The sequence below is a fragment of the Paramormyrops kingsleyae genome, chromosome 3 (assembly GCF_048594095.1).
Source record: "Paramormyrops kingsleyae isolate MSU_618 chromosome 3, PKINGS_0.4, whole genome shotgun sequence".
NCBI lineage: Eukaryota > Metazoa > Chordata > Actinopteri > Osteoglossiformes > Mormyridae > Paramormyrops > Paramormyrops kingsleyae.
Genome location: NC_132799.1, coordinates 12,006,810 through 12,026,187, shown reverse-complemented (window position 1 = coordinate 12,026,187; position 19,378 = coordinate 12,006,810). Strand labels below are relative to the sequence as shown.

At 38.7% G+C, this 19,378-nt stretch overlaps 1 protein-coding gene across 1 annotated transcript in view; it reads left to right on the top strand.

Moving 5' to 3' along the window:
- Window positions 1–19,378, top strand: part of dntt (deoxynucleotidyltransferase, terminal) — a 91,138-nt gene that overhangs the window by 56,395 nt on the left and 15,365 nt on the right. The window contains exons 8-10 of the mRNA XM_072709612.1: window positions 1,780–1,852; window positions 7,363–7,611; window positions 13,103–13,186. Of these exons, the coding sequence (XP_072565713.1) occupies window positions 1,780–1,852; window positions 7,363–7,611; window positions 13,103–13,186 (406 nt within the window). The remainder of the gene's footprint in view (window positions 1–1,779; window positions 1,853–7,362; window positions 7,612–13,102; window positions 13,187–19,378) is intronic.

Here is a 19,378-nt window from a genome sequence, read left to right as displayed (position 1 = left end):
ACAATTAATACACCTAGGAATTTTGCAGGAGCCATGAATATTAAATCCATTGCTTAAGGGTGTGTGGTTTCCATCCCACATGACCTGAATTAGTAACCTTCAAATGACAAGGCTGTGTCCTGAACTCCCACACTGTCTGCTTGCCTAATTATTCAAGAACACATTTAGAAGTGAAATATGTTGCGTTTGGGGCAGTGCAGTGGCGCAGTGGGTACTGCCTCATGTGTTTGGGCCCAGGGTTTGATATGGATTCATGAATGTCGAGTTTGCGTGGTCTCCCCGTGTCATTGAGGGGTTTCCTGCAGGTACTTTGGTTTCTCTCCAGTCTACAAAAGCATGCTGAGGTTAATTGGAGTTGCCAAATTGCCTATAGGTGAGAATGATGTGTGACTTTGGCCTATGATGGGCTGGCTCCCCATCCTTGTTCCCTGCCTTGCGCACATGGACTCCGGACCTCCCGTCATCCTGAATAGGACAAGCGGTTTCAGAAAATGGATGGATATTTTGTATTATAAAGAGTCAGTGTTTTATACATTAACGCATGTTTATATGCGTGGAATAGACATCTGTGACATGGAATAGACAGCTGTGATTGTTCTTTTATACGTGGTGTGCTACTTAACTGCTGCTGTGTCATGTTGACTTGGTGACCGAATAGATAGCATTTCTCCATGATGCAAGAAATCTTCCCATGGTTCTGTGCCTTGCTGGGCCAGAGGAAGCGTACGTGCATGGGGGAAGCTAAAAGTTATGTTGCCCGGAGTTTTTAACTCCTGTCTGAATCATCCTTGGCAAATTACTGTCGTAGAGACACTAAGAGCTGGATCAGTGGCAGATGATCATGGTGGTGATAATGGCAAACGGTTTAGGAGAAGACAACGGTGAAACACTTCCATACCTTACCCTGACAAGGAAAACTGGTAGTTATTAAGTATGAATGTCTGTTGCTTTCTCTGGAGAGGAACCTTCCCTTGACTGTGACTGTGACTGATACACAATGTATATACAATGTATGTGCATGAATATGAAATATAATATAATGCTTAAAGATTGGGGTTAAATAAGACATTGTATAGCATGCATTTCACACTGTATGATGGATTAAAATATTTTTAAACTGTGTTTTTAGGAAATAAAAAGCAGGATTATGAATAGCTTCATACTAGGACTGGGCAATATATAGATGAAATATTGTATTGTGATTATTGTATCGTGATATAGCATAAACACTTGTTATCTTGCATACTTAACAGTTATACAGTAATACACTATTTAATTTCATCGAGGTATGAGTCTGTTGTTGGTGTAATTTATCATCATACCTGTCACATGCTCCATAACTATTAGTATTTGGTCATCATAATCAGGAAAAACTCAAAGCCTCCTGTCATATTTTACCATTAATATATATATTTTTAAATGAGTTTTCTTCATATGAATTATAGAATATTGCGGTAAACATCAATACTGTGAAAATACTGTGATATCAGTTTTAGGGTATATTACCCAGCCCTACTTCCCATGCTTGCTCTCCACTGTGTCTGGTTCTATCCTGATTTACCGCCAAAACACCCATAGGAAAGTTAGACAAGTTATAGGTGCCATAGGAATCAACCTGAACTGAGACTTGGCTTCCCCCAGTGTTGATGAAGAGTGACTGTAGCTATTATGATGAAATTTTATCTCTATCCGTGTTTCTACTGACTAAAATATTTTTACTACTTGACACAGCAGTTGACATTTACTTGTGATTAAAGCTGATCTTCTCTCTCTCCTCAGAGGGAAGGAGTTTGGGCATGATGTTGATTTTATTCTCACCACCCCTGAGTCTGGAAAGGAAGAAAGCCTCCTGGTTGGTGTTATAAAAAAGCTCCATACTAAAGTACGTACACTTTCATTTGGGTCCGTGAAGATCATTATGTTCCATCCAGTAATTATCCGTAGTTTCTGGTCCTTCTTAAACAAAGGGAAAAAAAAGGCAACACAATACATAATTTGACTGCCAGCTATATGAAAGATCTGATGTGTAAAATAAAACGTTTGGCTGAAATGTAAAGGTTTGCTTTATGTCAGCAAATATCTCCAAAATAGTCATGTGGCACATAACGACATTTCGGTCAAAGACGAACCATGATGGTGGTCCCAAAAGATTGTACTGTGATGGGACTGAAAAATTCCTGTCGCCTAGTGATGTGTTAGCTGTCATGATGTCATATCGCAGCATAACTCATTTGTTTGTGGTGATGCTGCTGTAAACAAACTTACTCCACTGCCAGTCATATAAAAGTATAGCACATACAATTATGTATAGTACATAATACTCCAAAATGATAATAAACAACCTGCGGTGTGTTGGCACCCTTCCAGGGCTGGTGTGCCCGTTGGGCCCCCCGCGACCCCAGTGGGGATTAAGCGGTTACGATAAAGGATGGATGGATGGATGGATAATAAACAACAATGATATAAAAAAATACTAGTTATAAAAACCTTACTGTAGCCTAAGTGTGCGGTAGGCCAAACCATCTAGGTTTAAGTACACCCTATCATGCTTGCTCAATGACAGATTTACCTAACTATGCATTTCTCAGAACGCATCCCTGCTGTTAAGTAATGTATGACTATATATCTCTTCTTGGATGATAATATTAATTAGTATTGCCTAGATACAGTATATGTCAAATAACAAAACTACATGTGTTACACTGATCTATGCCCCATATCTGAAGCAGCATTGTTCTCCTGTTAAAAACCTTGAGCAAAATGTAGGTCACTTGATATGGTAATAAAATTATATAATAAAAAACTACTTGCGTTTGTGCTAGACACTCAGTTTATTAGTTTGATATTTTGCATGAATATGTCCTGTGACTGAAGTTTTATTTTCAGTTTGAAATTATTGCAGGTTAATTGCACCCCCAGTGCCCGATTTTTATAAAAATATGGAATCGGTTAATGAAAAATGCACTTTAAAAAATTGCCTGTATCTGCATTTTTATGCTTTTGGAGATTCACATTTACATTTAATTTTTCCTATAGATGAACGAATGGGTGAGAGAGTCGAGTTAAAGTGTCTTTCACGGTTCAGGAGGGGTTTTTGTTAATGAAATCGGGGTCATGGTTTACGTTAGAGGTTACAGGAGTACATGGGAAAGTGAGGCTTTACTAACTCATCTCTCTTCCCCGTTTGACTGTCCCTGTGCAAAAATCAGAGGGCAAATCAATCTTAGCAGTCAGCCTGGAGGGATTAATGGGCGAGAAGTGTGTCCCCCATTGCCACCTGCCTACCCCTCCGCGCTCCTGGTGGGTGCTGAGTTGATAGAAAAATAGAAAATGTGAAAAATTGAGAGGAGCGGCCGATGGAGCATATGGATGAGGAACTCGCTGCAGGCTGTCAGGGCCCAGCTTAAAAATAAACTCTCTAGCCTTTTAACTGCATTTTCGTCTTTGCCTCACATCCCTTGGCCTACAGATAATTAGCTTTGCCCTCACATCATATTAAAACCAAAAATACCCCCATGCCCCCCACCTCCCCGTAATCTCCCCTTCCTGTTGCAAGAGGGTGGATGGGAATCGGTGGCAGCGGGCTGATGGCTAGAACAAATGAGTGGGTGTTGGAAAATGAGAACCTCCTCTTTGGATTGTGTGCAGTAGATGCTGGAGAATGTGACAGGTCCCTCGGGAATAAGCGATATCAGTGATTAAGTGGAGAAAAAATCTTGTAACCTTGTCATACCAGATCTTGCCCCTGAGCATGGGGATATCGGTAGGTACTAAAATCAAAGTCATTTTACGTATACAACAGGGATACCACAAGCTGACATTTTCAAATGCTTGTAAATCACTGTTTGTTGCCTCATTTTTGCAGGGCAAGATTAGCTTTTTAAAACAATATAGCAGAGCAATTAAATCAAGCATATTTATGTTGTATATACTTACACCACAACAATGACCCTTTGCGGCCCCAGTAAATGTGAAGTTAATTTTTATTTAGAAAAGTTACAGTTTGGAAATAAAAGTTTTAATCCTCGAAACATAGACTAGTCTTTTGGGACACTTTGATTTACATACATTACTGTAAACACTGCCTGTTGTAATATATTACATTTTGGTCCTATGTGTATCAGAAATAATGAGTCTAGGAAGGAAAAATATTTGGCAAACAGGGAGAGAGATGATCCAGCTTAATGTACTCTTAGAAGGAAGAGCACTCTAGCCACAAGGCATGATAGTCAGTAATCCAACGTCATATCAGTTTGTGCACTCAAAAATTTAATAGGTCTAGTTACATTTTGCAAAAAGCTGGTGATTGTCTGCCAAATTACTGTAATTAGTTTGACTATTTAATGGTAGTATTTAGGGTTATCTCGTGGATTATTTAATGAGTATTTATAATTCTGATGTATTTCGCATAAAACTCATGTTGAAACTTAAAAAGAGCAATACCTTTACAATACAATTTCTGTTAATAAAAGCAAAAGCGAAATTACCAACAATCAAAGTAATTAATGTAAAAGCCCTAAGCGAATCATCCTAGCAAACCCGTAATAGACTGGCTACATTCTCAGGAATGGGCCTCAATATTTTTAGCACTGATGAAAGAACGCGCAGTTCAAACGCATTCCTCTTAACATGTTAATCTCCAACTTGAAGGGAGTTTAAATCTTCTTTTCACAGTGAAAATGGCATTTCATCAGTTTTCTACATCCCTGTCTAGCAATGTCCTCTGGGGCAGGTAGGGACGATGGTCACAGCATTGTCAGCTATTTCTGACATCACTGAAAATATATAAATTAAATAAAAAGAAAGACTGACCTTTTAAAGTTGCCCCAGATACCCTTATTTTTTATTTATTTTTTTACTTGTCAAGCTGCGAGTGGATTAATGCCAGTGTTTGAACATGACCTCTGTAATTCCACGTCTGTAAACAGCTTAGTGAAGATCAACTTACTCTGAATTCGCATGACACCTGCTGGGGAACTGATTACAGTTTGCTATTTTGCTAAATAATATTCAGCTGCATGTACATGAGACTCCTGCTACTAGGTCCTGTGTATTCCTAGTATATAATCCTTATACTGGTCTGTATATTCAGCAATTAGACAGAAACATAATATAATACTGTCCCAATGTGACAATGTTAGGATGATTAGTTAATTAATTAATCATTAATGCATAATATTATGATAAAATATTACGATAAAAACAATATTCTCATTATAAAAAAATTCTTAAGTAGCATTAATACTTGATGTGACTAGGATTTTACAGACTTTGATTAGCCCTCTCTGAGGGTAAATACTATGCTATAAACTGACACTGGGATTACTCAAATTATTTTTTTTGTTTAAAATAAAAATAAAACATTAAATAGTTGAGCATATATTTTATTTCTTAAAAGGAATACAGTTCACTGTTAATTACAGTATATCTACAAGCAGGGTTTCCAGTTTACTAAAACTCTTGACAGATAACGAAAACTACTTTGAGCTAAGAGGTTATTATAATCTAATCATGTAAAATACCTAACTGCCACAGAGCGAAATTGTTTCAGCTGCCTTATCTTGAAAGCCAGCTGCTTGAAATTTGTTCTGAGCTAATTTTAGTCATGCGTTTTCTAAATTAACCATTATGGAGTGTGAAATCTACCCCATAGTTCTCTCCCTGGGAAACCTTTAGCAGTAACTGTCATCGTAACTTTGCTTCCCAGCTGAAGTGAGACGTTGCCGTCACACATGAGTGACAGGAAGAGGAAATGACCAGGGCCCCGAAGGGACACTCAGATTGATTTCCTTTGGGCTTCAGCCTTGCATCATTATTCTGCTGCTCTAAAGCGCTGTGGCGATTAGCATTACAAATTGTCCATCTAGAACCTGATCCCGCAGTAATTGTTAGGTTAGGGTACTGCTCTTGCGGGCCGTACTTTCACTAGCTGATCGGTATCCTCTTGTATGTCATTTCACTAAATAGCTGAATATCTCGCTGGTTTCTCCCAGTCATTTTGCTCTGTCATTTTCTTAAGGGCACCTAGTACATTCAGGTGCTGTAAAAAAAGGCAACAGCATTATTAATAAATGACAGGGGAGATCTCTCTGTGCAGATATGAAGCTTCCTAAATCACTTTCAAACCTTTTCAAATCCAGCCCAAGTCAAACTGTGGCCTTTACACCTCAATAATGTAATTATTATTTATAAGAGACAGAATATTTCAAATTCACGTCTTAAAAAGGAAGCATTTATTCATTATAACATAGGACATACTTAATATCTAAATCCAACAGGAAACTATATTAAAGTATTACAGTATAATGTAAATAAAAATGATTTAAATGTCACATTCTACAGAATAACTGCTGAAGTACACCTTGTGTTATTGTTGCAATACCTGGTTGCTGGAAATACTGTTCATAATCACAGAAATTTGTGGATGGTGAACCGTACACAGTGTGTAACTGTGAAGATAAGATAAGATAAGATTTTTCATTGTTACAGCAGCAAAATGGACAATACAAGAGGAGTAATAAAACAGCAATAAAAGACAATACAATATAACAATAAAAAGCTATAAAGACTGTGAAATGCAGGAGGGATGTTTCGGTGGAGGAGGGTCTCCTTTTACGCTGCCTATGGTCATGACAATAGACAATTAACAATTACAAAGAGAATAAATACACAAGAATAAAGACACAAAATACATAACGGAGAAGAGTAAATATCAGGTATGTAATAAATATGGTGGTTTGTGCAATGCTGAAAGTTTACCATGAAGAGAAAGGCTGGGAGCAACGGCTTAATGGGTTTTACTGGTTGCTCATTTAATCCCCCTCCAAGCTATTTAACCACAGGGGAAGAGAAACTGGTTTACACAGGCTTTAGGCTGTGTTTGGGAAGATGGTTCTCCCCTCTGATTGGATCAGTCAGTGGCTGCCATGTTAGCATTCCCCGTTTGTGCTTTCTGGGCTAGATGAGAAAGAGCTGTTTTTGTGGTTCACCCCCAAGGGCCCCAATAAGTAACATATATCATACCCTTTAGCAGAAGAAAAATTAATTACAGGAAGATGGTGGTCAAATATACTAGCATTACATGCATACAGTAATAACAAACTTAATAGCCAAACTCAATAGAAGCCCAATATTACAATAGTCCAGCCATGAAAACACTGATGCATATTTCCAGTTATTCAAAAATGAATATTGCTTACTTGGATGCAATAGCTTACTTAGATGAAACAGCTTACTTTTAGGGAGAGACGGGCTGACTTTAATGTGTTTTTCTATAAATTGCATCGATTTTGTTTCTGCAGATTGAATCGACATAACAGATTAATTCTGTCTAATATTACAACTTTCCGTAATATTTTCAAGGGTCTCCTCCTGTACCATGAGCTCCACCCTGCGACATTTGACGTTACAAAGCTACCGAGCCGGAAGTTTGAGGCCATGGATCATTATCCGAAATGCTTCCTGATTCTGAAGCTGAGGAGCAAGCCACTGGATGATTCTGCACAAGCAGATGGCGCCTCCCAGAGGGACTGGAGAGCAGTGCGTGTGGATCTGGTGGCCCCGCCTATCAGCCACTTCGCCTTTGCCCTGCTTGGCTGGACTGGGTCCAGGGTATGGATCTCAATTTCAAGTATTTAATTAAACCTTTTATTCCACATTGGGTATGTGAAAGAACAGCAGTGCAGTCAAATCCAGGAAGAGCATTCCCGCTTCCATATAATAATAAGATTTTTAAGTATACAACACCAACCATTATATTCAAAGCCATAATGCTTATATAGCAGAATGTGCATTCTGTGAAATTCTGGGATGAAGTGTAATTAGGGGAGAGAAGTCTTGAAAATTTCCTCAAAGTGGTGAATCTATTTCTCTACCCGAGTGGAGGAAATATCCAGTACCAGTCAAAACTCAGGACACACCTGCTTTTAATGCATTTGTCTCTATTTTAGATATGTTATTTACCTAATAGTAAAAAGCCTCGAGGAAATGAAGTCTAATATCTCACAATTTTCCTGGATCTCTTCAAAATAGACCCCTTTTGCTTCGATGACAGCATTGCAGACTCTTGGCATTCTTTCAGCCAGCTTCCAGATGTAGCCACCTGGAATGCTTCTCCAACAGTCCTGGAGGACTTTCCACTAGTTCAGCTACTTTGCTCTAACTCCATGATCCAACTCATCCCAAATCATCTGCATTGGGTTTAGGTAGGGGGATTGTGTGTGTGTGTGTGTGTGTGTGGGGGGGGGGGTGATCTTTTGCAGCGCTCCATCACAGGTTAATAATTACTATATAACCTTGAGGTGTGTTATGCTCGTAATTATTATTATTTTATTAGTAAAGTTGATTCTTGCAACTGATGTGACATTGTTCTTCAGTGTTATGGTACAGAGGTCAAGGCATGATTCATGTCTGGAAGATTTTGGTGAAGTAAGGAAAAGGAAAAGGGAAGGTCACAGAAAAGTCTGGAACACTCACAGGCATGAAAGCTAATAGCAATACACTGGTAAAGACTAGGTAGCCAAAAGGCACTAAGATTCTTTTGAAACAATTTTACTGTAAATATTTTATAGTAAAAGAGGAAATGAGTGGGTAAGGAAAAAGCAGAAGCAGTGAATTTCTTTGGTTAATCTGTGTTTAGCAGAAAAGACCACTTTTCGTAAGGATGTCTTTTATAGACAGCAAAATTATTGAATTAGTTCTTGAATTAACATTTCATGAAGACATTGGATGTGTCGGCAGGAAGTGTTCCCTGAAACCACAGGCTAGAGAAAGGCAGAGGTGGAAAGTTCAGAAAGTACAAATCCAGACCACAATTTTGTTTCAACCAGCCAGTTCAGCATAAAGAGTCACATTCAGAGACTATTCATCTGCTTGGTTGAAACAAAATCTTGGTCTGGATTTGTGAACCTGAACTTTCCACCTCAGGAGAAAGGTCATTCAGGGTGGGATGTCAATGAACAGAAAGCAGACAGGAAGACTTTAGATGAAAAGGGGATAGGCTAGAAGAATATATGATGGGCAATATTTTAGGTTGCTATGGAAAAAATAAGAATGGAAAACAATTGAAAAAAGATGGAGAACGAAAAGGGTGAGCCGTACAGGTGTTCAGAGATACTGAGAGGGAAAATCAGTCCAGGAAAATCAGTTATTTTAGGCACTGGGAAGGTGACACCGAAGGAAGACTAGACTAGATAAAGTTGTCTTTACCTCAGACTGACAATTCCAAGGACTCACTGAGTCAAGGATGCCCGTAGGGGAGAAGCACATGGGATAGCTGAGGCACTACGGATGTGACAGTCTTCAGTGACAAATGCATTATGCAAAGCATATACTAGAGTAGAGGTCACAAAGCACCAGGACCCACAAGATGGTTCGGTCCCGCCTGCCAGGGACGCCCACAGAATCCTCGTTCATGGTGCGCACACCAATGATGCTCAGGCTGATGGGGGCGCAGGTACAAGTCAAACTAAAATATTTTAATGATATTCAAGTAAATTGCGGTCAGTTAAAATAAAATTTAAGCATATAAAGTGAGTCGGGCATCATTTTATCTTTATTAATATTACTGTTCAAGCTGGGTTGAATTATAAACACACTTTATTTCTATTTTTAGGTCTACCATGGCGTATTATGGCATTGATAAAAATAAAATAATAGGCTAATGAATTTCGAGAATAAAGTCATAATATTTCGGGTGTAAGCTACAGTAATGTATAAATATTTCAAGATTTGAACTCAAAATAAGTTGAGAATAAAGTCGAAAGGGGACAACAGAACCTAAGTGACACAGTCACTACCAAGCCTGTATACCAGCACTGCGACACAGTCACCACCGATAGCCTGTAAACCAGCACTGCGACACAGTCACCACCGATAGCCTGTAAACCAGCACTGCGACACAGTCACCAGCGATAGCCTGTAAACCAGCACTGCGACACAGTCACCAGCGATAGCCTGTAAACCAGCACTGCGGCACAGTCACCACCGATAGCCTGTAAACCAGCACTGCGACACAGTCACCAGCGATAGCCTGTAAACCAGCACTGCGACACAGTCACCAGCGATAGCCTGTAAACCAGCACTGCGACACAGTCACCACCGATAGCCTGTAAACCAGCACTGCGACACAGTCACCACCGATAGCCTGTAAACCAGCACTGCGACACAGTCACCACCGATAGCCTGTAAACCAGCACTGCGACACAGTCACCACCGATAGCCTGTAAACCAGCACTGCGACACAGTCACCACCGATAGCCTGTAAACCAGCACTGCGACACAGTCACCACCGATAGCCTGTAAACCAGCACTGCGACACAGTCACCACCGATAGCCTGTAAACCAGCACTGCGACACAGTCACCACCGATAGCCTGTAAACCAGCACTGCGACACAGTCACCAGCGATAGCCTGTAAACCAGCACTGCGACACAGTCACCACCGATAGCCTGTAAACCAGCACTGCGACACAGTCACCAGCGATAGCCTGTAAACCAGCACTGCGACACAGTCACCAGCGATAGCCTGTAAACCAGCACTGCGGCACAGTCACCACCGATAGCCTGTAAACCAGCACTGCGACACAGTCACCAGCGATAGCCTGTAAACCAGCACTGCGACACAGTCACCAGCGATAGCCTGTAAACCAGCACTGCGACACAGTCACCACCGATAGCCTGTAAACCAGCACTGCGACACAGTCACCACCGATAGCCTGTAAACCAGCACTGCCTGCAACTTGACCTTCAATAAAAGTTTTAAGTCCTTCTAACCCTGTATGATTCTTCTGTCTACATAAATGAAGTTTCTTACACAAACTTTTCAGTGTCTTAATCCTAATGAATATTTGGTGCTGATGTGCCAGCAGATTCAGTATTTATCATTTATCATGTTTATTAATTATTTTCATTCAGGATACTGGGAATGTGTGGAATTTTTTGTACACCACGTTCTGTTGTGTTTTATACTTGTGTTTCGTATGTGTGAATTTCTCCGTTATGGTTTTTGCGGGTTGTAGGATACCCGCGGGCCAAGTTTGCCATTGTTCTGCAGTGATTTTACAGAAAAACAAGCCTAAAGTCACTTATAATAAGTGGACATGTCAACTGTGCCCATCTTATGCTACTGCTAGGGTACACAGTGTGTGTTTTTGGAATACAGATCACTAAGCTTGGTGAATTTCCTCAAGAGGAACTCGTGCTGCACAGATGACCTCCATTACTGGGCAGCTATATTTGTGCCAAGCCTTTATTCCATAATGTTACTGTTTATGCTGCTATTGAAATCAATGGGTGCAAATTGTCAATGAGCCTATTATTCACAACACAGCTAATTTGAAGCTAGAGGTTGTAAAGGTGATAGCAGTAACCATCGGATAAGTAATTTTATTTAAAGTAATACAAATGCTGAGGACTTTTAATAAATGTTCAGTGTCGTTTTTTGAATTCCCTAACAAGTAATGTAATTTAACAGTTGGGTAATAATCATGCTTCCTGATGGTTACTTTGGCCACAGTGCAAATTTTGTAGTCAATCTATTTCTAATTTAATTCAAGGTGAGCATGAGACTGGAAAGGTGATACTTGGTATAGTATTATATTCTATTTTTCCATCTTCCATCTGGCAAAGAGTCAAGAGGAACCTGAAGCCTGTTCCAGCCAGAACCGGGCCGAAGGCCTGGGAGCACAGTGGTTGGGATGCCAGTCTGTCACAGGGCCCACACATAAAAATGCACAGTGGGCAGTTTAGAGACACTAATTAACTGAATGCCCATGTAAAAGCCATTATGTCATCGATTTGGGTTTGACTATGCGTATTCCATACTTCCGGGTATTGGTTGGAATGCCATGACCTTAAGGCTTGTGTAGGGGGCAGAAGTTACTCAAACTACACTAGTGAGGGCCTCTATCTTCTGGATCTAACAGATAATAGTTTAGGTCTCTGGAGAGTGTCTGCTACATCCTATAGATGAGAACGCTTCTTATTAGACAACAGCTATATATTATAACGGTCTGGGAATAGTATTTTTGGATATGTTGGTACATTATTAATTTGCTCTACAGTTACCCATTTATAATGTGTCTTTGTACTAACTTCTCTCGTACCATTCGAAAAGGCACAGTGTGTTCGTCCCTCTGCATTGTTGCTAGGTGGTCCTAAATCTGTGGCTTTAAGGGATCAGCTTCATTTGCTTTATTACTTTTGTTAAACATTCTACAGCAACATTTTGATGAAAGACATTTTGACTGTTTCTAAAATATAACCAAAAGCAGTACAGAGTTTTGTTCAAAATTTTGTAGTTTACTCCAGAATTTTGTAGCATTGCAGATGGTATTGCTTTAGATAACAATAAGCAATTAATTTACCTGTGAAATATGCTTTTATTCAGTGATATGTGCTAATTCTGGAGCTACATTCAGTGAATTGTTTAGAAGAGCGGTGCAAATATGAAATAATGAAAAATTACTTGATACTGCTAAACGCATCTTTGTTTTAAATATGAAAATGATTGTCAGATGGAAAGAAATGCCAGCAATGTACATCACCCTGAGCATATTTTTTGTATAACAGAAACTCGATGGGAATATATGACCATTCAAAAGAAAAATCATAATGACAATAAAACTTTGTAGATCTTTTGGTAACACTTTCATTAAAGCACTCATGCGTAATGCATTATAGATACCTTCATATTGCGTTCATAAAGTATCCTTTAATGCACTGTAGATACTGCATGCATGATAATGGTCAGTATAATTATAAGCCATTATAATGAACCATGAAGGTATTTATGGTGCATTATACTGTAGATGAGAGCTTTGTAGAGCATTCATAATGCATAATAAGCATGGCTCTAATGTGATATGTCTTTTTATAAATAGATATAGCCATGTTTATGGTATTATACGAATGCATTATAATGCATTATGAGGGTATCTGTAATGTATCATGATGTCTGCTTTAAGTATAGTGTTACCGATCTTTGGTTCCCTCTGTCATATTTATAGTGATTTTGTATAATGTTTTGTACCTTTGTTAATATATTATGCAAAATAGACCTCACTGTCCTGAGTGGTTCTGTTTAATTTGTGTTCTTCCTTTAGCAGTTTGAACGAGACCTGAGAAGGTTTGCCCAGCATGAGCGGAAGATGTTACTGGACAACCACGCTCTGTATGACAAGACTAAGGTATGGCTGTTTGTCTACATGCACCACAGGGTCACTGTTTTCTAAAGGTCTCTTTAAGCATAGACACTAGATGGCAGAATGTTAAATGCTTTTATCAATCTTTTTTATTATTATTTTCAGTTGTTTTAGGATATGGCCGCTGTTAGCGCTGATCACTCGGGGCTGTAGCCCTGAGTATTTTAAGCTTGACTCCGAGTATTTCAGCCCCTGGGCCAATCTTCCATTAAAAAAAAAAGAGTCAAGCCACTGGTCATCTTGACTTAGTCACAGATTTTTTCAATAGCTAGAAACTGCCCTGCTTTAGGATATATCTGGGCAAAAACCCACCTGATTTCAAGGTCTTTTATAGTTATCTTAACACTTTATATAAGTAACACTTTAGATGTTCTGAAGATATTACGTAGAAATAATAGTAAAAGTGTCTATAGATCTATAGGGTAATACAGTAGTTGTCTTGAACTTGAGAGAAAAAGTATTGGTTGAATGTATGTCTGAGTTTACAGTCAAAATTACAACAAATGCTTAGATCTGAAACAATTAGGATGTCAGAAACAAACTCACCAGGGAAACCTAATTATCAAGAGATATGTCAGCCTGCAGAGACCTTAGAAATTAAATAACAAATATTAATACATTCTGGTTAATTACAAAACTATCTAAAAACTATCACATCATGAAAACTACACGTAATAATAATAAAGCTGACACATATTTACCTAATTTATCAGTATACATTTAATAATAATATGGAGGACATCAGTGTACTGTGACAAAGTCTTAGACCGCCAAGGAAAACTATGTTCATCTTTATTTACGTGCACATCCATGATTTCAGGTTTGTTAAAGTGCGTTAGCTTAGTCATTTCAAAAGTTGTCCAACAAGCAGCCTAGAATTTACATTGACCATCCAATATATGCACGTAATTCTATAAAATCGGTGGTGACTTTCCTCTGTGTGGGGGACCAGAGACGCGGTTTGAGAGTTGATGCAGTGTTTCAGTCACCCAGCAATGAGGCATCATTTTGAGAACCGAAGGAATTCTTGTTACATTTCAACTGTGTTACTGATTATGTGCATGTATTTTAATGTTAAGCTGTTTTTTTTTCTCTGAGCGGAGTACCCAGATAAATAGCATTTCACATTTTCTGTTGGGGAGTAAGATACATAAGATAATAATCAGACCATCATAAAAAGTATTAGCACTCGCACAAGACTGCAAGCAGCCTTTCAACAAAAATAGCGAAGTATAATGTTTCTTAGTTTAGCCAATGAATTGTTGACATTGTGTGTGTGTGTATGTATAAATACACTCACACACACACACACACACACTGTATACCTGTATGTATATTATACCTTATTTGATTTACAGTTTTCATTCAAATCTATTTTTATCCATGTTAGCCATTTCATGTAATGATAATTTTGGTGATTTTCTATCTGCATCACGAGAGCTGACAGAGCCTGGCTGTCTGATTTGACATGTTATCAACCTTAACGTTTGTTATGCTCTGAGAGGCAGAATGTGGGAGATAATATGTCTTGTTGTTTGAGAGATGGCTGATAGAGGACAATATGTATGAGTGCCTGGAGCTGAAACTGAATCATTAGGACTGAATGTTAAACTTTAACGGCCACGAAGGTTGTCTAAAAGGAGAGGGTACCAATGAGTGATACTCAGACCATCTCTCTCTCTCTCTCTCTCTCTCTCTCGCTTGCTCTCTCTCTCTCTTATTATATATAGACACACGTTTGCTGCCACTGTTAGCTGATATATACTCTATTAAGTGTTTTGTCTTTCTGTATTTGCTATGGTGCTTAAACTTCTTTGATTTATATCATTTGTAGGACATTGCTGTTGTACCCTTGAACAAGACACTTTTAGAGGTATATTCCTATCAAAAGACAGCTTTACGACTTGTCGGTATAATGTAAAAGGGGCAATGATGTCTGCGCCAAAATACAACACAAATGACACAATACATTACTGGAGGACAGGGTGCCTTTCAGCTCATATGCATACATAAGAGTGGAAAATTTTAAGGCAGGGAATGAGGCCAGGGCACAGGGTGGGTCATATACTTTTTGGCAGAAGGTCAAGCTGTCAAAATATGTGTCCCTGCCATCCCTCCATGGAGCAGTTAGTGTCAGATCCCATAGCTCAATGTGTTGACAGTTGTCTGGCAGACGTTAAAAGCAAAATCCTTTTCTTCACAATATTTATTAAAATGCAAAGGCTGAAAGCCACTGCGTGACTGAACACAGCCCCAGTTTCGCATAAAAAACAGCCTCGTCGCAAGACCGAGATGGCGGCACATTTTGAACCTACTTGATATGCTTCACATCACCACTTTTCTAAACGCATTCTTATAATTTGTCGTACTCAAGATCAGCTAATTGCTTACAAGGTTATCCCGTGATATAATGCTTTAACATTACGCTCTATTAGGAAGCTTAGATTCATGATAAGAGTTTTAATTAACATAATGAAGATCAATTAAGTGTCTCAGCCAGAGGGACACTGCTTCAGAAAGTTCTCCGCCTTTTCAGGCCAAGATAAGTGGACCCGTTTGTAGCCGCACGTTAGCGGTAGAAATGAATTCATTGAATGAATTTGGGTCCAGCAGCTAAAACCATAATTTTTTTAGAACCTTTAAACTGCTAACCTTACTTAAAAAAAAAAAATTCTGGAAAAAGAAAATGATTTCAAAAAGATTTCAATTATTCATTTAAGATAAATATCAGAGACGTAGTAGTAAAAATATAAATGGCTTAGTGGTTTTTAGTGAACAATATTCTCGTTTTTGTAATGGTATGCAATAAGCATAGTAGCCCTCCAAATTTAAGCCTTTGTCCCTCCTCCCTGATTTTTAAATACGGAGATAAACTTTAGTAAGCATGTCCTCTGCTGTACATCTCAAGGTGTGACATAATTAATATGGTGTGGGGTGATGTATGAGGAACAGGGGCATACTCACTATGTGACAGACAGGCCCCTCCCAGATCAGAAGTCTTCCTGGACCTGTGCAACTCCTGAAATTCAGCCAGGAAAAAAAAAAATCCTTTGCTGTTACCCTTCAAAATGTGTGTGCGCGGTTTTGTGCTTACACGTTTGACTAAACCTGTGGGGGTATTTTCGTTGTAATACTGAAAAAGAGGCATCACCAGAGGCCAAAATATTGTTTGATTTTAAAGACTTCTATATATTTACATGTTTTGGAGTTTTGCTGTGGATTGGATATTGGATTATTGTAATGTGATGGCAAAGTGGAGATATGTATGTACGAGTGTGTGGCATTCAGCAGGGGCTCTAAGCAAAGTACAGCATAATGATTAATGATGCCTTTGCATAAGTGCAGCTCTGAGACCTTGCAGCAACTGTATCTTTGAAAGAATTAATATTCTCTCACCTGCAGTGTAACCTCTTATTCATTGGAGTTCTCCACCCCAGCGGATGCTCTTAATCAATGGAGGCATGACTTTTTGGGGCAAAATCTGGAGGAACAATTTCATTCAAGTTAAAAACACAATTCACCCCAAAAAAATCATGCTATGAATTCAATTTCATAAGCTTTCTGATAAAGTACATTCTTTTGCCTTATTGAAGTACTAAAGTTACTTTAATTGCTCAGCCAAGAGATTTGTCTTTGCTGGGTCATAGATCCCAATTAATCAGAGATGTTAAGTGTATCGATAAGGTGTACTGTAATTTCCGTGGAAGCTACACTTCTAAACTCAATATGAGTCGAATATAGCTTTCAGAATTCTTGTAAGTGTTAAAAGGTTTAAATGACATTCCTCCAGAGTGCTGCCATTGCTTATATGGTTCTTGATTTATTGTCACATGTGATCACAGTTGTGGGGGAGGGGCAGGTGCAGGGGCATACCTGTAATAGGACTTTCAGTTACTTTCTTATCTGAATTGAACTTCAATGGGGAGTTAAACCATCAACATGACACAGGTTTTTCTGATCAAACAAAAATGTAGCCATCTAAATGTCTGGAGATCTAACAGAACTATTTATTATTCAGCATTTGCAAGAAGAACTGCTCTGAACATAATTATAAACACAATGTAAGACAAAAATAGGCTACTGAAAATTTTGGTGCTGTGTTTTCTATTGAGACTGCATAGAAAGGAACTTTCAGAGTAACTCCAGTCAATAAGACTAGACTGTATTGCAGAGAATGAAACAAAGACATACAACTTTGAAACTCTGACAAACAATGTGAAAACAAGCTGTTTAACAAAATTGGCTTTAAAAGGATGTTAAATGCAAGCACGCTGTAAATATCTTATATGGAATACATGTAATTTTTTTTTCTTTTTCTTGAATTAGCCAATCAAATGAAACTTGAAAAGGGCAGCAGGTAATGCTAATCATCGCAGAAATGGTACATTCCAGGCCTGAAACCACAAGCAGAATGTTCTTGATTCGTCTTGCTTACACACACAGCAGGAGATTCTCAAAACACCTGGCTTCAATGCATGCTGTACTGAAGCTCGAATGGGTGGGCAATGGCAGTGCAATCATCAAGGGTATTGTGGGACTCCAATTCTAATTTCCCCCCAGCTGGCAGTGATGAGGTGCATTTGAGCAGCGTTATGTACAAAAAGGAGGAACTGAGGTAAATTGCAAACTGATCATACTGGCACATTTGCTTTGTGTACCTGTGGTGTACCAATGGCAGCAAAGTGAATGAATATTTAATGTTGTCTGTGAAATATACTGTTGTTTAAAATGCCTTCAAGCTGGATTTTTTACTTGATGATGGTTTTGAGTAAATAAAAAACGCATAATTTAATGCAATTACATGGTAGCAGGTTTTTGTTCTCCGAATGTTATGCCCATAATGTATGAGTGAATGTTTGTGTGAAATTATTGCACTAAAATACTGTCATGTTTTAGGAGTGCCTGGCCTTATTCTGTATTACTGGAGTTTTATTGAAAAGGTTAATTGCAAATGGTTGTATGCATGGATATATGCATGGAAACAGAGAATGCAGACTATGTATAAATATAACAAACCTGAAGCCATAAAACTGAACAGGAATGTACGGTGGCTATTGTTTTGATTACGATTTTCATGCAAATAATTCTGTAATTTCTTCTGCGTCAAGGGCATAAACGTTGGCACCTGTTAGGCATTTATTGCAAGTAGCCTTTATTTTTTACTGCTCGGTTATTTTCAGTAATAATAAATGACCCCAGGCAGCATAGTGGCTTAGAGCACTTAAAGGTGAATTGGTGACTCTAAATTGCCCTTTGTGTGTGATTGTGTGTGAGTGTCAGTCCAGCATTGTGCAGGCATCCTGTCTAAGGTGTCTCCTGACTCATGCCCTTTGCTTCTGCGGTAGGTTCCAGGCCCAAGGCACCCCTCCACTAGATAAGCGGTTATGGAAGATGGATGTGTGATGGATAAAAGGCCTCTTACATGTCTTATGACACCAACGAGCTCCATTTGCTCTGTGAATTCCAGTTTGGATTGAACTGCATTTTGTTTGTTCAAGAAGAAAACTGCTTTAATACATAATAGGCCAGGTACCCTTCATCAGTGAGATCATCAGGCCAGATCAGTCAGTCAGACACAGACACACACACACACACACACAGCCAGTGATAAATTTCTGACTGGTCTCAGCATGCATGAATGCCCAACTTCACAAAAAAGGTTTTTAAAACATCATTTAATTAACATTTAACAGCAGTGGATCTCTTAAGAAGACATGGTAATTATGCAGTAATGCGATGATGGAGACAAGCTCATTTTTGCTTTTTTTTTTATTATTGACCTTTTGTTCATGACAATATCTACAGGGAAAGTGGCATATTTAAAGAGAAAACTTTATTCATCAGTTTCAGAAACATTGTTAGGCCAAAGCATAGCTCTCTCACCATGTAACTACTGCAGGCACTGATACATTCAGATATCAAATTTTTGTCCAATTTCTTGATGACAATATTCAAAACATCAGAAACAAAGATCATAACATTTGCTTGCTGAGTGAAGTATTACCTACAGGTATCATGATAAAAGCTTTTGTTGCCATATTCAACAAATCTTCTTCTTCAGTGGACTGACCTGGCTCTAAATCATGCAGATTGCTGAGGTTTCTCATGTACCTATGGAAAGAGCCGTATTAAGATCTTTGAGCTTAGTTTTGGTGGCACTTTTGCACAGTCCTGAAT